Here is an 18,515-nt window from a genome sequence, read left to right on the forward strand (position 1 = left end):
AAGACACGGCTTGCCCGCTCTGCCCCTGGGCAAATTAGTACTCTTTTTTTACCTTTTATTACTAACTACTACTACCCCTGACACTTTACCAATGGCACTCGCTTTCCACGACGGGTTGTTCCGACCGTGGAGATGCAGCACAAACATTGGAACAATGGAAGAAATTTCTTTCCTGCCGATCAGCTGAACAGATTTACAATTTGGATAGGATAGAATAATACCCTTCGGACATGACTCCTCTCTTTCTCCGCCCCTTTGTCTTGCCGAATGCGCCCCCGAAGATCCCCCGATGTGTTCTGGTTCTCTTCTCTTAACTATGCCCGACGACACTTTTCTGAATAATCGCGAATCTGCCTTAGTAGTTAGTGCCTACCGACGGACTCCGCGGAGACCGCCTTACTACTTAGTAGGTTAGGCAGCCGTTCCTATCTCCGATCGCAATTGGTCGTCTCGGCATAGTTGAGGAACTTCGGAGTACTAAGTAGGTACTAGGCATCAAGCATACACTTTTTTTTCTTCTTCTTCGGCTTCACCTTCCGTACGGTGTCGCTATCTACAGTAATCACCGTTGCTGTGCCTCAATTAGAGAGTGTGTAGTGGGCCTGGCGACTGGCACATATCAAGTCAAGCTCTTCGAGTCGTGGTGGCATTTGCTCCGACCAAGCATTCTAGCGGCAGCGCTAGCGGAGAAATTGCTGCTATTTTTACTAGCATTTATTGCTGTCATTTATGGTCTGAGAATTCTGCCCATGTCTCACTGCAATTAGACTATTTACCGAACAACTCAATGGTCTCCGGGGCCTGAATTTTGAGAGGTTCAAATGCGGCTCAAGGCCGTGTTGATCATTGGCAGAGTAGCAGATTATCGTTGCATTCGATATCCAATTCAATTATAAGCACTTAATAACCGTATTGAATCTGCAGGGCCCAGACTAACCAGTGGGAAAATTGAAATGGGACCATAGTGTGGAAAAGGTATACAGGCTCTTCATCCAGTAATGTTCCACCAGAATCGACACCGGTCCGTGTTCACAGGATCGGAGGTGATCGCAATATCTTGCAGTCCTAGATTCATCACGCGCCCATCTTTCGAGTATGCCTCCCACTCCGTGGCATTGTTCTCGGCCGAAGTGGGAAAGCCTTGATTCACAAACGTAATGATATAATCCTGCATTGTCAGCGCCAGACTTTCGCTGAATGGACCTAGTTCTGTATCTGGTTGGGAATGGTCCCAGAAGTTGAATGCCACATCTTGGGCGTGCACGCCCGGTGGCACGCTGAATACCGACGCGTATGAAGTATCGAATACATTATCGAGGTAGAGGTTCTTGCATTGAAAGAATGCATCGCTCATGAAAGTTGATGTCCGCTCTAGCGGACTGTTATATCCCAATTTCTCCGAGGATGAGGATGAAGCGTTGTAGACGGGAGGATACCAATATTGAGCGATGCGATCCACGGTTTCGGGCGCTAGATCTGGAATATATGTCTTGATGAGGGATTGGAAGGCAGAACTGTTCACGCCGACTGGTGGGGTAAAAGTCAGCCCCTCATTGATTGTGTGGCTTGTCATCACGCGGATGTTCTTCCATTTGAAATCTGGATCCAGTAGAATCCTGCTTGGAAGATCTGTTATGAAGCTGTTATCAATAACCGGCCCATAAGTATATGTCCCATAAACAGATGTAGTAGCTATCTGGTAGGCATTAGCAGTAATCAGCTGATTTGATGGAAGTTGGCGTGCCTCTTCGAGAGAGGTCACGTTCAATAACTCCAGGAATTGTTGAAAAGTCGACTTCTGTAGTTCAACTGATTGCATATACCACCCCGGGCTCTGGATAATAGCCTGTTGAAAAGGCAACTCCCTCTCCACCCCCGTAGATGCTGCCAATTGATGGACGATGGAACCACCTCCAGCAGACTCACCCATGACAGTCACTCGCCCAGGATCACCACCAAACAGACTAATATACTCCTTCACCCACTCCAATGCTAAGCGTTGATCATAAAGCCCAGCATTGCCCAAGCCCTCCCCATCAGACAGCCACCCAAATGCCCCCAGCTTCGTAGGTTAGCCTCACGGTCTCACCAAACCTAAACGTAAAACGAGATTTACTCACCCGATAATTTACTGCAACATACACAAAATCCTCCCCAACCTCCGAACCCCTCTCCAAAAGTCCCGTAGGCAGTACCTCTGTCTTATCACCAGTAACAAAGCCTCCCCCGTCAAACCAAACCAACACCGGCGCAGCCTCTGACCCCTCGAAAACACTTTTGGGCACAACCACGTCCAAGAAGAGACAATCTTCCGTAACTCTTGCATCCCCGGGCGGCCAGACAATTGGATAATCACTTATATCATCAGACCCATTAAATGGCGTGCCTGTCAAAATGCTTTCAAAGAACGGGATCAAGATTTCTGTTGACCATATAGGTTCGCCTTGGGGACAGACGCGCCCAACGGCGCCATTCTGGATTTCGGTTCTGTTCGTTGATGGAGGCAGCGGTGGGCGAAAGCGCTGGGTAGATACAGGTGGTGCGGCAAAGCGAATGTTACTGAAGTTATAGGCTTGGGTTGATTGCTGGGAAGAATCAATCAGTTTATTGAAAGTGTTAGTAGTTTGGTATAGGTAGGTACTTACGTCGAGAGAGAACGCCTGGTGTAGCTCATATCCCAGATCTACGACGGGTAAGGATTTGGAGTGAGCGTATGATGAGATAGAGGAGAGAAAACTGAGGGGCAGTATGTAGCTTTTCTTGCGGAGATGCATAGTAAGCAATTACACCGCAAGATGGTGATTATGTGCGGCAAACAGTGGCTTGTGGGTGTGTGTGTTATCAACTGTCAATAACTGTCAATTGTGATAGTAATCTGCTTTTATTTAGAACGGGCCGACAGTTGAGTCATTGGAAGTGTGTGCTGGCCAACTCTCCAAGGAGTGTTAATCGGAAGATAATCGAGACGGTGTAGTTATAGTTCAATAGTTTATGCCGACGTCGCATCATCGCAACTCAATAAAGGTGACAATGATCACTTGCGTCCCGAGCACTGTTGTAACGTTCCTCTCCCGGGTTAGCCAAGTATCAAATTATTTGTAGATCTAGATTTGAAGCGCAGGAGACATTTTATGGCAATGGGATGTTTTCAGCCACTCCATGCAACATCCGCAACCGAACCAACCTCCCGAATCCGGAATGTGACACACCGACTGGGTAGTAGGTTCCTTCCGCATATTAAATCCGCCAGCCGCGCCACAAAAAAAATGACAATCTATCAAGATTAGCAATTCCATTCAATGCTACTATACTACCATCCTACTATGTTCACTTATTCCAATCACACTTTGAGTCCAACCCAATTCACGAATCATCCACCTCCCTAATCCCCACCCCGAACATCCCATTCGACTCCACTGCGCTCTCGTCCTTCAATTTCTCCGCGGTCTCTACGCCTCCAGCAGGCACCTTGTATTCAAACCTCTTCCCTGGCGCGGGTGTCCTTCCGTCCGGTAGTTGGTACGGAAAAGGCAACCACTGCGGTAGGAGACCCAACTGAACGAGAACGGTCGCTTGATCCCATGCGATGTGCTCATGGTAGAGTCGGTCGCCGCGGATGTTGACGACAGATGTGAAGGGAATGCGGAGCGGCTTGCGGGTTGGGGGGATGCCGGGGATTCTGTCATAATCTGGTCAGCTACTACTCAGGTGCTCTGTTTGATATGTGGAAGCCTGATAAGAGGTGAAGCATACAGCCAGTCTACCTCCTTATCATGCGTAAAGGAGAAGATAAACTCGTCCACAACGCGATCAATACCCACAGTCCGACTGATCAGCTCTAGGGCAGTGTCGTCGGGGTTGTTGAAAATGAAGTGGTGGAGGTAAAAGTTGCTTAGTTTGGTGCGACCAATGCCGCCGGTCATCTGTGTTGGTCATTAGTATGAGAAAACTGAAGGGGCGAGTAAGTGGCTTACGGTCGGAATATGGTTCACATATGGTTCTTGGACCATTGTGGCCATGGTCTTCTCGACTGATCGAACATCGAATTCGTAGTATGTGTGTTCGGCCCAGATTTTCTCTAGGTCGAAGTATGGCCCGTTGAGGTGATTCTTGAGGAAGGTGAGGGAACGGGTATGCGCTACACTGGCAGTGGAGTATTTGAAGTCGGGGTGACCGGGGATGATGAAGCCTGGGGAGGATACGTCGGGGTAGACGTAGTTGGTACCAGTGGTAGCGGATGCCTGGGATTTAGGGATGTGCGTGAGTGTTGGAGTGTTGGATGAAGCGTCCCAAATGCTGTGGTATATTATTGCTGCAAACTTATCCGTGCCACTGATGTGGGCCAGCAGTGAGTGGATGAATGTTGAGGCGTAATCAGATTTAGAGCCATAGACTGAGGTCCACATTAGTATGTTTAGCAGATAACTTCGAACTGATAGATTACAGACCTAATATGCCAAATTTCTCCTTATTATTGCATTCAGGAAGGGCGATTAAGCCGGCAATTGCGCTGTCAACTCTGACCGACAGTAGAGAAGCGTTTGCGCTGGAGTCCAAGTCGAAATTGATCTGCGCAACTGCGTAGCTTTCCTCGGCCCACTTCTGCAGCGGCTCTGGGTCTAAACTGGTGTTTTTGCTTTGGCATTCTGCAATATTGGCTGATCTTATCAAAACCAGGCCTGGACCCTGTCCGCATCGTGAAAGAGGGGGTTGAAGGACGATGTTGTCGCCCAGGTTTACGCGCGGGGCGGATGGGAGGGATGTGGAGTTGGAGGCCATTATAGATGGGGGAGTTCTGGTACTACACGCAATAGTTCAGGATCAGAAAGTATGTTGCAGGGAGAAATCACCCTGGCGGAAATTTCAGGGTTCAAGCTTGGCTATCGGCACGGCGGAACACGCCCCGCAGTCTGCGGGGTTAGATCCGAGATTCTGCTACGGCACTTATCGTCGGTTGTCTATCGCGGATATCAATGAGGTGGAACTGCTAGGATATTCCATATCTTATCACAATCCGGGCATCGGCTTTGATCCGTGATGTGCTCAATGGAGAAAGAATTAATGTTACATTTACTTCGATGTCTATACACGAATCAAGTATAGGGAATAGGCTCAACAATGAAGACTGGAGTATTATTGTTCTTCCTCTCCTTCTCGTGACCACGGCATGTTCTACGAACGACCGGTATGATTGCACATCTACAGACTGAACCATTGGTTAAAAGCATTGTCAGGATCATACTTTGCTTTGATGGCTTTCAGACGATCGACGTTGTCGCCATATACAACCGAGATATCTTCATCGAAGGCGAAATTGACGTACCTAGATTGAATTAAACGAAGTTAGTTTTGCAAAGATATCTATACAGGTCACATACACAGCTGGTGAGTCCAATCCGTCAGTCGACCGCCATAGATCACGCATTTTAGAAGCCCACTTTCTCGCGTCCGATTCCAGGCCGTCGTCCATGTACCATGCTATAGCCATCGCGTTGAAGTTTACCTTGGTTCTCCAGGCGTAAGCTGACGAATCTTGACCGAAGAAGCGCGCCTTTTCATGTGGATACGCCTCCAAGAGGACCAGACTTTGACCGGTGCCACCCAGGGAAATGAAAGAAACATACTCCTCCCAAGCCTCTTTCCAAGTGCTGCTGACCATTCTACTAAGTCCGGCAGAGTATGGGATTTTGAACCCACTCTTTGAACAGGCCATGCTGGATGCATCAACCCAGTGAGCGTATTCAGTTGCCATCGTGGTGTCGTTAGTCGGACCTAAGTCGAAGAAACATGAGAATGCAGTTCGCCCTTCTTCTTCGGTACCGTAATAATATAGCATGAGAGCAACCATAGGCGTATTGTCTGGTTCACCACTGGTCATAAAATACATAAAGACGCTCATTTCCGGTTCTAAAGTTATCCTGTCGATTGTATCAACCAAAGCTTCCAATTTGTCGGCAGAGAAGACAAGTTGCCCCGTCCAGGCGGCTTTGCCAGAGGCTGAAACAGGGTATGATTTCATCTTTGCGGACGTGACAATGCCAAAATTGGGACCAGCACCGCGAAGAGCCCAGAAGAGATCTATGTCTTCGGGTGTGATTGTATGCAGACAACCGTCAGCCATGACCACATTCAGAGATAGTACGTTATCTATCCCGAAGCCAACCAAACCCATCAGGCTACCATATCCACCCCCGAGGAGAGCCCCCAGAGCTCCGATACAGTTGCAATTGTTAGTCTGAACTAAAGCGTTGTTCTTGGATGAAGCCTCGATTACTTGAGCAACAAAGGCGCCACCTCCAACAATCACTTCTCTCCTGTTCTTACTGAAAGTGACTTCATCAAGCTGTTTGAGATTGATGAGCAATCCATCCTCGTCCAAGTGAAGCGTCTGTGACCATCCATGTCCACCATTCTGGGCTAGAAATGAAATATTGTTCGAGGTGCAATATGACACCTGTTGTAGGATTCAACATTAGCCGTTGCAGTTTTTGTCATGCATTCAAAACAAACGAACGACCTACGATTGCGGCCACATCCTGCTCAGTAGCCGGTGTTACCACAACGCCAGGGGTAGGTGCGTTGGACTTAATCCAGCGCTCATATCTCGTTGCATCCCAGGCAGATATCACAGCTGACTTTGATAGCTGAGGCCCCAGTCTCTCGCAAACCTCTGCTAGATACAAGGCCCAGGGCTGATATCCGACAACTGATAGAAGAAGGGCAAGTGTGAGTGAACTCCTCATATTGATGATTTTGTAACCTTATACAGGAAGCCAAAGAGCATCGGATCATTGAAGGTGACACAGAGAAGCCTCTAAGCGTTGCTAGTGATGTACCACTGGGGAAGAAAAGCGGCACTTGCATATCCGAGCAAACGTCATTATTGCCATCCCGATACAGAACCATTTTGCAACACCCGCTCAAATATCCTTTCATTGGCGCGTAGATGTATCTAAGTGTTAATCTCTTTGACGCGTAGTAATCGCGATGCTAGCCTTGGGAAAATCATGTCAAAGGGAATGGCGTATAACGCGTTAGGTCTAGAACAGAAACAAATAGTGTCACACATATCTCAGCGCCGTATAGTAGTGAGAAATTGAAAAGTATGGTGTGTCATTCGTCACGCTAGATCCTTTTGGATTGGAAAGCCTTGTGGGAGGTCGCACTAGGAGTAGCCAAGATATACTTGGTAGGCTGCAGAGATGATATCAGTGAAATATTGCGAGGATTTGTACAAATACCCCGAGTTCGCCATCATATCGAGGCTGAAAGTTATGAGCATTAACTACTACATTTGGGTGTTCTTCAACAAATCCGACGATTGACATTGGATTTATTAATTCCTTCTGGGGAATTGATCGGATGGCAGCCTGCGATGGCGGAAAGAACCGGCAGGAACCCCACAGTCACGTGCTAGAGAGCTACGATCACGTGGATCTTCCGGCGATCTCATTGTTTTCCGACAACAAACCGAAAACTACAGAGCTACTCCTCAATCGAATTGCAAGAGGTACCCCAGTTGTGGTTCGAATGTTGTGAATTAGTATTCTCCCAGTGCCCTTTTTTGAATACCACATTTGCTCTACCAATTGAATGCGACACACCTTAAACTACCTGCAGGTCCTAGCTTGAGTCTGCCCATCACTACGTCTTCGAGACAGTCTAAACGGAGCAAAATGAACGTCGAGTTCCAGGGCACCCTCTCCAACCTGGAGAACAAACTCAATGTGCTCATAAATAGTCTGACAACATCGCCAACAGCTGCAGGCGCTCCCGCCGCCGCGATCGGTTTATTGGACGCGGACGACTCGTTGACCTCCGCCGTCGAGACTCTCCGACAACACCAGCAGAACTACGCCAAGATCTTACGGCTCCGTGAAGAGGCTCAGGAACTGGAAGAGAAAGTCAAGAGCATTGTACGTGAGGTGATGGCCTATGAGAAGGAAATTACAACAACCTGTGGAGACGAGTCTGATAGCGACCTGGACTCCGAGGACGATTACTTGGACTATGACTCGGATGAAAATATGCAGGGGGAAAAGCCTAGGTCTACAGGGCTACGGGGAATTAAAGAGGTGGACTACAAGCTACTTCTCGACTTCGCGCGGCGGATCAGCAAGTACAACCACCAAGCGGCTTCCGATGCTGCAGCGACTGCAGAGGCCAAATCGCGAGAGAGAATCCAAGAGAAGGGAACGGATACAGAAATGACCGGGACAAATGGCAATCAGGATACTGAGACAGCGGAACCGGTCGCATCTGTGACTAAAGACGCGACTAGTTGGCTTGACGAATCGGCAAAGATGACTCGCCAGGCTTATATGCTACCGTATCCAATGGAAGATCGCATTCGACTGGGTCTTATGGCGCAAATACAACTCGCTGCTGCCGAGGGTCGCCCAGGATTTGAACCAGAGAAGGAAGTTGAACGTTTAATACGCGAGGCTGAGGGTGTAGGGATCGCTGATGCGATGCCGCAGGTCGACGTCGGCGAAGAAGCGCGTCATGCGGATGAGGCCGCAAAAGCTGCAGCACATGCTGGATCTGCGGCAACAAGCGGATCTGGGATGGGAGCGGCACCAATGCCGAAGCCTAAGGCTACATTGGACCTGGATCTGTACGACCCGGATGAAGACGACGAATGATGCGATAGTGTTTACTGTACAGATAATGCAATACTTGAGACGACCAGCCAACAGCAGGCCTGTTGCTTCTGGACAGTCAGACGAGACGAATAAATATGGCTGCAATTTCACATCTTGTGTACTGATGACTTTGCTGTCCACTTCCTAAAACGCTTTCCATAAAAATAAAAGGGAATCGCGAAAAGACACCACAGGACTGCAAGGGACATGTTCAACATTATCGGTTTCACGAAGCCGCTCTGTTCTACCCACGGTGTAATAAATTCACTAAAACCATAACCCCAGACGTTTTTGTTGACTGTGATGGAGACGAATATCGAGCCAGCAACCGGCTTATAGCTGTCCACTGCGTAGGTGCTAGTGATAGCTGGGATGGCGGCAACCTGGATACCTGCCGCAGTGTACCCTATTATAACAATAGCCTGATGTGCAATTCTCATTAGCGCACAGGCCTCGCGACCAAGGCAGGACATGCAAACTCACCCTCCAGTCCCATTGATATTGATATCCAAATGCCACCACAAAATTTCCAATGATGGATACGATCACGTACGGTATGATCGCAGGCAATCTCATTTCTGGCTCTCGGACGCCCCGATTCCTTTTTGTGGCTCTCATGGAAATCCAGTCCGAGAGGGGTCCATTAGTCGCCAGTCCAATAAATGCCCCGATCCAAATTGCGAAATTGAAGAACCCAATAGTCTGGCTGGAGAAGTTGTATGGAGGCTTGGAGAAAGCCTCGCTCTGGGTGAGGTTCAGGGTCAGAAAGACACTCGCCGACCAGGAAACATTGAAGGCAGCAAATTCAACGATGGGGAAACAGAGAAGCTTCCACGGAACCCAGAAGCTGATCAGCAGGTTCTTCAGATTCTGGCCTTCTAGCTGCCAGAGTTTGAACTGCTGCTTCGATGGATAGCCTCTGCCAAGCCATGGATCTGTATCGCCTCTCTCTATCGAAGCATTCTCCTGATGTGCCGCTGCGGCCAGTTTCTCTGGTTCTGATCCGGTATCGGATGAGTTCAACACCTCTTGTGCATTGGTATCTTCAGCGGGGTGGACTCGATGCCATTTGGTCTCTGGAAAGAGGAAAACGACGAGAATGAGCACCAGGCCCAGTAGAGCGACGTTGAACCAGAAAAAGCTACGCCAGCCAACATGCTGGGCCATTGGACCGGCAATTATAGGTCCGACCTATACGACTAGTCAGCCAGGGAGCTTGACAGCTGATTCGTATCTTACCATGAGCGAGCCGAAATAAAACGTGAAGTAGAGTGTGTTGAAGGAACCTCTTTCGTGCAGAAATATAGTGTCTGCAATGATCTCCGGTTGAGATGTCTACCGCTGTTTGTCAGTCTCACCCATGCTTCGGCTTTGGGACACCAACCTCGGCAGGGCCAGCTCCGAATCCATTGAGGACGCAGGCTCCCATATAACTACCATAAGATGTTGCCATGGCCCTCCAGATATTACTGGCTAAGCAGATGAGGGTGGAGAATATCAGGACGGGTCTGCGACCATAGGCGCTCTGAATGGGGATCCTTCTTGTCGTCAGCACCCTCGAGATTGCGAAGTTGGTCCAGGGCTTACCAAAAGAAGTTACTGAACCCCAACACAAGAATACACACGCCAGTAAATTTGACCACGGCGGCATAGTCCGTATCGAAAGCCTCCATCAACTGAGGAAACATTGGTGCTAGGGCCAAAGGTCCTAGACCTTGACTGAAGGAAACCGCAGTGGACAAGCAGATAACGGTTACCTTCCATGTCTTACTCCAGTTCTGAGGCATTCAATTAGCGTTAGAGATGTCCTATCGCTCCTACTGAAGCACCACTTACCAAAGGATCATGCGGGCTTTGTGATGGCTGAGGAACGAGAACACGATCTGATCGCGACGACGCTTTCACGAAATGATGCGACCCAACATCTGCCATGATTTCTGTGCCGGGATAAATTTCAGTATTGAGCTCCCGCTCAATCCTGGAGATTATTAGCAGCGATCAGTTTTTGAAGAGAATCAACATACTGATGGAGAGCCTACGCACCATCCTTGTCAGTATTTCGCATTTCAACCCAGTACCAAAGGACACATACCGCTTCATCATAATTCATCTCCATCTTCGATTCCAGCACAATAAAAGTCTTCTACTTCAGATCAGCGAGCTCTGAAAAGCCCTACAGCCCCCCCTAAATCTGACACCCAGCACCCCTTTATCTACCAAAACCCCCCTGCATTACCACCTACGCCAACACTCAGACCCTTCCCGCCCAACGCGGAATTCCCCCGGACCCCAACACCCCCATAGCCGACCCAAGGAACCCCCGACAGGCGATACGAACCCAGAGCGGGGGTTTCCGAAAGGGACGCCCAGCATGAAACTAGCTGCTGTAGCCGATCTTTTAAGCATGGGTCCTTCATTGGTTCTTATAGCGTCCGCATGTCTGTCACGGAGATGTCTGTGCTGGGGGGAGACCCACTTCCCCGGATTTCGTTCCTTTCTCCACTTTCATTGCCGTTCGAGTTGGCGGGAATATGCCGCTGTGGGGTCTCATGGTTGGATGGCACTACGTCAATGGATGGATCCTAGGTTTGGTCTCTCGAGTGGTCATTGACTTTGTGCAAAGTACTATGTGCGTGGTTATGCATGGCTAGGAACAGGGAATTGATGGGTTCAGGGAGATGTGAGGCAGGTTTTGTGTCGGAATTTCTGGTTTTCTTCGGTTGGATGGTACAACCAAACTTTTATATGACTGGCTGCAAGGTTCATCCAATCATATAGTTTATCTTCGAAGTCAGTGTGTCCTCAGCTTCGGCTCTTCCTAACTGCCGTATCGGCACTCAACTGTATCCAGAATTCACAAATCAGAGAATACAACCCAAACAGATCAACACTACCCACCCAAATCACTACAAATACATACACCTAACCCCAAACATCTCTCACAATCACACAAAGTAAGTAATATAACCAATCTACCTCTCCTCCCACAACCCCTTCAACCTCTGAATCTCCGAATCCGTCTCCCATCCCAAATCCGCCCCAATCCCACACAACAACTCCTCGACAACCTGCCTCTCCTCCTGCTTCTCGAGACACTGTCCCGCAGCGAACAACAAAGCAGGCATATAAATCCGCGCGCAGCTCTGGGGCCTCGCCGCCGCAATTCCCACAATCTCCTTACATCTGTAATCGACCTCCTTCGTGACCTCCCTGTACCCCTGTAGTCGGTCGAACGCGGTCGTGGGACTTGTGATGACGTCCGCGGGACGATTCAGACATAGTGCTAGTCGACCAAAGTGGTATTGTTGCATGGTGGAGGCACAGGATGGGAGGCTGTAGTAGACTTCCGGGCGGGGAGTGTGCAAGCGCAGACACGGGCGGAATGTTTCGGGCATGCGGTCGACCCAGGATTGGAAGGAGACGGAGAGGTTGAGCCAGGTTGTAGAGGTGGAGGTGGAGGTGGAGATTGGGGGTGTGGTTGGGGTTGTTCTGGTTGGGGGTGATGGGTGGGTGATGAGTTGGTCTAGTTGGGAGGTTCGGAGGTGGGCGAGGAAGTTGGTCAACTTGGATAGGAGGTAGGTGAGGCTGTTGGAGGCGAAGTCTTCTGAGGTGGGGAAGGAGGTGCTGCTTGAGGGGTCAATTTCGCCGGTTTCGGTGAAGGTGAGGCCGGCTGCGCGCCAGAGGGGGAGGTTGGTGGGATCGAGGTAGGTGGGGAGGCGGTTGAAGTAGGAGGCTAGGTAGTCTTGTCGAGCGAAGTTCCAGAATGAGGCGGTGATGCCGTGGGTGAATTTTATGGGGTCGGAGGAGTTGCTGTTGAGGTGGAGGAGGGATTCGAATAGGGAGTTGACGCCGGTGAGGTGTCTGTAATTGTATGTGGGTTAGATATAGGGTGTGGTGGTGTAAGCTGGGGCGAGGGGGGTGAATTACAGGTTCCACTCCTCTCCGGGTTTGCTTATGATTTTATACATGGTAAGCATGGTTGCTGTGGCTAGCAAGGCCTCTGCCTTCCTCCAGAACGTGTCGTCTCTTGCGGATGGAGGAGTAGTCTCTGCATGGCGGTGCAGCCAGGTTTTCACGATTTCGACGGGGCCTTCCAGGACAGCAGAACTGGACAGAGTCGCAAAAGATTCTGGCATGCTTGAGTTCATGCGCGCGATTGACATATAGTAGTAGTTTGCAGCCTTGAGATACCAGTCCACTTCTGGCGCGTTGGGGTACGTCTCCATGGCTGCCGGGCTAGTAAACATGCCAACGTTTTCCGGACATGTCGCGCCCTTCATCTGGCCCAGATGTGTTGCTGCTAAGGCACCGATCGAGTATCTCACGTAAGGATAATCTATCGCTCGTATGGGAACGTAGGTTGTGAAGAACCTTCTACTATCGGAGAGGTCTAGCCTGATACCATGATTATGTTAGATCGTAGAATGGATGCAGTGTTGGGCCGTTACGAACCATGGAGCGATATGTTGCGAGTAATGGCGTATAAGAAAGGATATCTCGTGCTCAGAGTCGGTCATTAACTCTGATACCACCTCATGAAAATCCTCCTTGTCACTTTGCACGGATTGGCTGTCATGAGATGGTAATTGATCATCAGCTGTTGCATGCTCTTCGTGATAATTCATGGGTGCATCTCCGTGGGGATGAAGTCTATCGTCAAAAGGATTACTATGAATGTGAGACACTTGAGCGGCACGGCTATGAATATCCGGCAATGGCTGTTCACGCGCTGCAGCAGCACCAGCGCTGGCGTTTGGGCTATGCTGACTTTCTGCTTGTAATTGATTTTGACGTCTTGATTCGGCTATAGGTGAACCAAAAAAGACTTGACTAGCGTCGGCTGGCTGATCGGATACAGCTGTTGCAGCTACACGCGTGTGTATTGGATCATTAACGGCATTGCTTCTGATTGCAGCTCCTCCAATATTTGACGGACTTTCTCGCGTCACCTAACCGGTGTGAGCAGCAGTTGACTACCGAGGTTTACGGGCGGACGCGAGAACGGGTAGCTATACCCCGATGCATGTACTCACTTTATTGGGACTATGTGAATCATCTCGTCGAGAGTTTTCCTGCTGATATGGCGCATATCGACGCCGAACGGAGGCGCCCTGATCGATAAACTTGCGAGTTTGTACATATCCAGGACATTCAACCCCAGCATTGGTGCAACGCTGACAGCTAGGGCGTGTCTCATCACACTGAGATGGTCAGACTGACGCAGCAAGTAAATTGTAACATACTATTCTAACCTTCAGATGGCGCTTCTTACATCGCTCACACGCCTTGTTGGATGGAACTCCTGGCATGGTGTACGCTTGCTGTGGCGTCAAACAAGGAGTTAAGGTTGGTCTTAGGGGCAAAGCAGACGATAGTACTCATCCTAATGAGGAGAGTAGCTCAAACAGACCTCGCAGTTTATACACTCATGTACAATGCAATGTACAATCGAGATATCTAGTTCCAAGTGACTGAGCGAGGGAGCTTTCGTCGTCGCCGAGCTTGGCACACCGGGATCGGTCCCGGGGTTCGATCGGAGAAATGTCGGCACGGCTATCCGAGGCCGGTACTTCTGGCCGGCTGAAGCCGAAACGTCCCAACATTTGCCAGCATCCTTGACACTCCTTTCAAGACAATGAGGAAGATTAGTCGGATAAAGACCAATATACAATTGCTGTGACTTACTTGGTCGCACTGTTTCAGAAAACGTCTGACCCTCCTACCTGACACGCATCTTTAGGGTCTGATCCTTCTCAATCTCTTTCTTCGAAAGGGTACCATTACTAGCGCCTTCGCTTTCCTTCAGTTAGTCGTTAGTTCCCCGACATTGCTATTCTCGTTATGTATACTACACTCATTTCTAGCCAGCAAGGCAGTGAAGAAGAGCCGGTTCAGGGCTACCTCATTGGGCAAGAACTCAGTCTGTAATTGCGATGCCGCATTTGCAGTTGTGCCATCACGGCATCTATCATGAGGCATATGCTCAACGTAATTGGAAGTAGCCCTACCTGTAGTGATAGGACTATAGGCCCTGTTATGCAGAGGACACCGATATAATGTGACTCTCCAAAATCATCCCGATTGATAAACTCAAATTGGTCAGGCTACAGACCAGGTCCGAAGCCAATGTTGATACCAGGTATCATCTCCTTGCCACATCCAATTCCTGTCGTATCCTGGCATGTTGGTGCATAAGGAAGGAGGTGCAGACATCTTATAAGGTTTTGAACTGTACAAAAACCACCGCGAGTACTGTCTGCCGCAAATTGAGGTCAGATCTCAGAACGAAGTCCAAAAAGACGCTTTGAGGGAAGTACAAATACACCATGCAATTTTACCATTATCCTAGTGTTTGCTTACCAAATTGTTAGTTGGTTTGTTACTAGTAAGGATTGGAACATGCATGGAGTGGCGGCTCTCGCCACACTGACAGATGGCATGGCCGGTTACATGCTACTGTGGCGGGCTCTAGCGGTGCATTGACGGGCTTCCTACTCGCCCTAATAGTAGAGACTAAGACTTCCCCTCCCTGCCCCAAATTCCGACATGTCCCCCTTTATTCCCCAGCGGTCGTTCTTAATGACTCACGGTTTCGCTCTATTTACATGTTCCAAATTCTCTCATGAGATTTCCATCCCCATCGCTATCCACTGATCTCGCCCATGGAAGGAAAGGTGGAGAGAACACCAGAAAATGACCCTTCCCTGCCCTAACTGGCTTCGCGTGTAAGTATGAGACCCCGCGGGTAAATGCAACCCTGCTGAGTCTCCAAACAGAGTCTTCCTCGCCCTGGAGATCACGGTGTTCTTACCCCAACTCTTGCGTATCTGGGTTCAAAAGACGAGCACCGGCCTCTCCCTCATCTACATATTTTTGAATCTTCTTAGTGCCACCGAACGGTTTACCGTCGGTTTCTCCGCAATCGTCAACTACACCATCGCCGGCGCCGATGCGCCAGCCTTTTTCGTCCATGATCCGAGAACAGGAGGAGATTGGCTGAACCTGTTGCAGCTAGGTGTTGATTGGGTGCTGCTCTTGCTCTTGTAAGATTACTGCTACTAGCCTCTCCATTCCACGGTCCGCGCTCCGCCAAACCGAACCGAATACCGTCCCGTGATAAACACTAACTGAAAATGGCCCAAGCTTCATTCTATGTCTCACCTATCCCCCTCCCCACTACCCCTACGCCAGTCAGCTACGCATCCTAGTGGCCGTCCTGTACACGGCGTTCACCCTGATCTCCGTCGTCCCACTTTTCACCGACACTCTCTTCCCCTCCATTTTCCACGAACCGGGTGAACGTCAACTCAATATCGGCGTGGCCATATTTATGGGGTTTCATCTCTTTTTCCTCAATACCATATTCACACTTGTCAGCATCTGCTCGATTATTCCTCAGGCCGTCCAGTTCCGCTCGCTGCCGTCGAATTCCAGTGTGCTGAGAGTGCGGAATTGCGCTCTCCAAGGGGTAGTATTGGCCATGATAGCTGTGTCGTGGGTGTTTCGAGTGAAACTCCCGGATGGGGTCGATGACCTAACGCCGTTCCGATCCATTATTTGGTATGTACGGGTAGGTTGGCCGGCCGGAGGTACAGGGATATTTGCTTTAGTCCAGGGGGGTTTGGCTGTCTTGGGGCTAGTAGGGAGAAGGAGAATGGGTGGGAAGGGAGTGGCCGTAAGAGGGGGAGAAACGGATCCGCTTCTACAAGCAACGAGGGATGTGGTAGAGGAACAAGCTTAGATGGACCTTTCTCCTTTACATGTTGAGTGGTTTTAAGAGAGTCCCTCCAATGTTTATCTGAAGAAGGGAGAAGAACAATCAAAAGATAATTGATACCCTTAACTCGTGCCATATTCTCACTTTAGGATGTTCTTTCGATTCCAATGCATATATTCCCGAATGGCCAAGGAACAAGCCATGGAGCCCTTGGGGAGACATGATCAGGAAGCTTTTGAATAAGTTAGGTCTGACAGTATCTACGAAACTGTAATATGGCTCTTTGAAATCACATTCAAGGACTCCCACTTTATTACCTTATCACACTAATGCATGAGGAAAAAATCCACCATACTGAGTCACCTGGTTGGTGGAATCGGTTAGTGGATAGTTAGTGGTAAACGGAGGAAGTGAGCTGGGAGTAAGCTAGCAACTGACCCGCATCCTACTTTGACTTATTTCAGTTAGCCAATTCCTGAAAATCATCAGTTAGTACTTAGCACATTGCTTTATAAGACCCTTGATCTCCACCCCATACTTTCTCAACTTTCTGTTACCCCCACTCCCGGCAACCGATTTCCCTGACTGTTTCCACATGGATACTTATATCAGATGCAAGGAAGACCATCGGCAGTAAGTTCAGCACGATTATCTTGAAAGAATCCGTTACGAAATTTCCTGCCTAGGCCCGATACCCCACCGTTGGTCCTGGAGCTAGTAAATAGCAGCCCGACACTTTGGACGGAGGATGAACCAACCCAATCGTTCACAGTCGCTTTGCGCAGAGTCACAAACAATCAATGCTTCTGGCTGCGATGGTCGCCTTTCATAGATCCCAGTAAGGAAGAATTTGTTTTATTATCTCATAGTCCAGAAAGCAGCAAAGTCGAGAGGATCGGCATGGAGAAATACTCGAGATATTCACCATCAATACCAAGTGTTCGTCAATTCCCCAATGAACCGGCATCGTTCTATGTTGAAGAAGCCAAAAAGAATTGGGATCGCAGTACAATAAATGTGCGAGAGAGGGTACCTGATGCCTGGATCAAGCTCCTAGAACCGGGGCGCACTTATACCATTCTCTGGACGGGCAAAGAGATTCCATACTGGGATTGGGGTACGCCGCAGGACAAGGTGGGAACTGAACCAAAATGGCCCCCTATCTTGGTTCCGGGTGGTGCACACCGCACCTTTACTGTGCAAGAAGGGCGGCGCCCTCATATTCCCTCACCTCCGACGCCACCACCAATTGATCCAAGCGAAAGAGTGTAAGCCCTTCACTTCCAGTGGAGAGGAGGCTTGTGAGCTAAAAATTGAACAGTCCCGGCGCACCAGTCCTGAGTCTTCAGCTTAGCTGCAGCCCAACAGGGCCTCATTCTGAGCGTTTGAATATGTCGATCAAGGTCACCTACCACGGCCCATCATCCGACCCCATCACTTTCCACACCTGGGCGTTCAGCCCACTTAGATCCTTCAGCGTCTATCGCCGTGTCTTCCCAGATCAGTCTAGTCCAGAGACTGAACCGAAATGGAAGACATGCATACCCGAACAGTCACCACATGTCTTTTGGGATAATCCTGACAGACAGCTCAACGTGGCAGAAAATGAAGAAGGTCGGTTCGCAACGCTCTTCCCCGGGGAATCCTGGTCCGATTTCTGGTCTTTCGATGCGGATGGAGATTGTGAGCCTGAAGACGCCCGACCTGGCCAGCAGCTTCGATACCAATTCACAGGGGAAACATTGGACTGGTGGGATTGGGGTACGATGGAGGATCACGCGCAAACCGTTGTCACGCTGCCTGGATCGGGTTTAGAACCCATTAAGCACCCGAAGGACAATGACAACCGACCTAAAGTGGTCATACCAGCTTCTAATATTGTCGAGTGGACTGTCCCGCAGTGCTTTGATCGTCAGTTTGATTAGTGCAACTACAATATCTCTTAGGACTCCGTCGTTCTTTTAGCCACAAAGCTTCAGGTTGCCGTGTTTCTATCAAGAAAAATAACTACAAAGCTTTTATGTGCTGCAAATATAATATTTGCTATACCAGAACCATCTACCATGTAACTCGGAAGCTTACTCCAGAAAGGCCCACAAGAAATTTCTCCAAAATTCAGATCGTTCGATGACAGCGAACAGAAAGGAGTACAC

At 49.3% G+C, this 18,515-nt stretch overlaps 8 protein-coding genes across 8 annotated transcripts; 3 read left to right on the plus strand and 5 right to left on the minus strand.

Moving 5' to 3' along the window:
- Positions 1-896: 896 nt before the first annotated feature.
- BO88DRAFT_250131 (carboxylesterase family protein) lies at positions 897-2,939 on the minus strand. The gene is made up of 3 exons (XM_025702208.1): positions 2,646-2,939; positions 2,121-2,585; positions 897-2,062 (listed from the first exon to the last, which is right to left on the minus strand). The coding sequence occupies exons 1-3, from the start codon at positions 2,772-2,774 to the stop codon at positions 989-991; spliced, it is 1,668 nt and encodes a 555-aa protein (XP_025564327.1). The 5' UTR covers positions 2,775-2,939; the 3' UTR covers positions 897-988.
- Positions 2,940-3,311: 372 nt separating this feature from the next.
- On the minus strand, positions 3,312-4,819 carry BO88DRAFT_403515 (uncharacterized protein). Its single transcript, XM_025706379.1, has 4 exons — positions 4,449-4,819; positions 3,975-4,393; positions 3,754-3,923; positions 3,312-3,679 (listed from the first exon to the last, which is right to left on the minus strand). Exons 1-4 carry the CDS (start codon positions 4,777-4,779, stop codon positions 3,364-3,366), a joined length of 1,236 nt encoding a protein of 411 aa, XP_025564328.1. The 5' UTR covers positions 4,780-4,819; the 3' UTR covers positions 3,312-3,363.
- A 348-nt stretch (positions 4,820-5,167) lies between these two features.
- Positions 5,168-6,743, minus strand: BO88DRAFT_486681 (FAD-binding oxidoreductase; the record flags this gene model as incomplete). The annotated part of the gene is made up of 3 exons (XM_025712477.1): positions 5,168-5,323; positions 5,379-6,454; positions 6,522-6,743. 3 exons carry the CDS (start codon positions 6,741-6,743, stop codon positions 5,200-5,202), a joined length of 1,422 nt encoding a protein of 473 aa, XP_025564329.1. The 3' UTR covers positions 5,168-5,199.
- Positions 6,744-7,480: 737 nt separating this feature from the next.
- BO88DRAFT_403517 (uncharacterized protein) lies at positions 7,481-8,848 on the plus strand. The gene has a single exon (XM_025706380.1). The coding sequence runs from the start codon at positions 7,677-7,679 to the stop codon at positions 8,643-8,645; it is 969 nt and encodes a 322-aa protein (XP_025564330.1). The 5' UTR covers positions 7,481-7,676; the 3' UTR covers positions 8,646-8,848.
- BO88DRAFT_250168 (putative MFS transporter) lies at positions 8,699-10,926 on the minus strand. Its single transcript, XM_025702209.1, has 8 exons — positions 10,738-10,926; positions 10,670-10,680; positions 10,482-10,623; positions 10,233-10,423; positions 10,030-10,183; positions 9,885-9,980; positions 9,129-9,836; positions 8,699-9,067 (listed from the first exon to the last, which is right to left on the minus strand). The coding sequence occupies exons 1-8, from the start codon at positions 10,759-10,761 to the stop codon at positions 8,753-8,755; spliced, it is 1,641 nt and encodes a 546-aa protein (XP_025564331.1). The 5' UTR covers positions 10,762-10,926; the 3' UTR covers positions 8,699-8,752.
- A 691-nt stretch (positions 10,927-11,617) lies between these two features.
- On the minus strand, positions 11,618-13,954 carry BO88DRAFT_337078 (Zn(II)2Cys6 transcription factor; the record flags this gene model as incomplete). The annotated part of the gene is made up of 5 exons (XM_025702927.1): positions 11,618-12,506; positions 12,573-13,040; positions 13,098-13,594; positions 13,679-13,846; positions 13,898-13,954. The coding sequence occupies 5 exons, from the start codon at positions 13,952-13,954 to the stop codon at positions 11,618-11,620; spliced, it is 2,079 nt and encodes a 692-aa protein (XP_025564332.1).
- A 1,027-nt stretch (positions 13,955-14,981) lies between these two features.
- On the plus strand, positions 14,982-16,425 carry BO88DRAFT_250236 (uncharacterized protein). The gene is made up of 3 exons (XM_025702210.1): positions 14,982-15,370; positions 15,422-15,688; positions 15,789-16,425. Exons 1-3 carry the CDS (start codon positions 15,339-15,341, stop codon positions 16,384-16,386), a joined length of 897 nt encoding a protein of 298 aa, XP_025564333.1. The 5' UTR covers positions 14,982-15,338; the 3' UTR covers positions 16,387-16,425.
- Positions 16,426-16,691: 266 nt separating this feature from the next.
- Positions 16,692-18,287, plus strand: BO88DRAFT_385212 (uncharacterized protein; the record flags this gene model as incomplete). The annotated part of the gene is made up of 3 exons (XM_025704730.1): positions 16,692-16,741; positions 17,049-17,630; positions 17,684-18,287. The coding sequence occupies 3 exons, from the start codon at positions 16,692-16,694 to the stop codon at positions 18,285-18,287; spliced, it is 1,236 nt and encodes a 411-aa protein (XP_025564334.1).
- Between the last annotated feature and the right edge of the window lie 228 nt (positions 18,288-18,515).

The sequence above is a fragment of the Aspergillus vadensis genome (assembly GCF_003184925.1).
Source record: "Aspergillus vadensis CBS 113365 unplaced genomic scaffold BO88scaffold_7, whole genome shotgun sequence".
In the NCBI taxonomy this organism is placed as follows: domain Eukaryota; kingdom Fungi; phylum Ascomycota; class Eurotiomycetes; order Eurotiales; family Aspergillaceae; genus Aspergillus; species Aspergillus vadensis.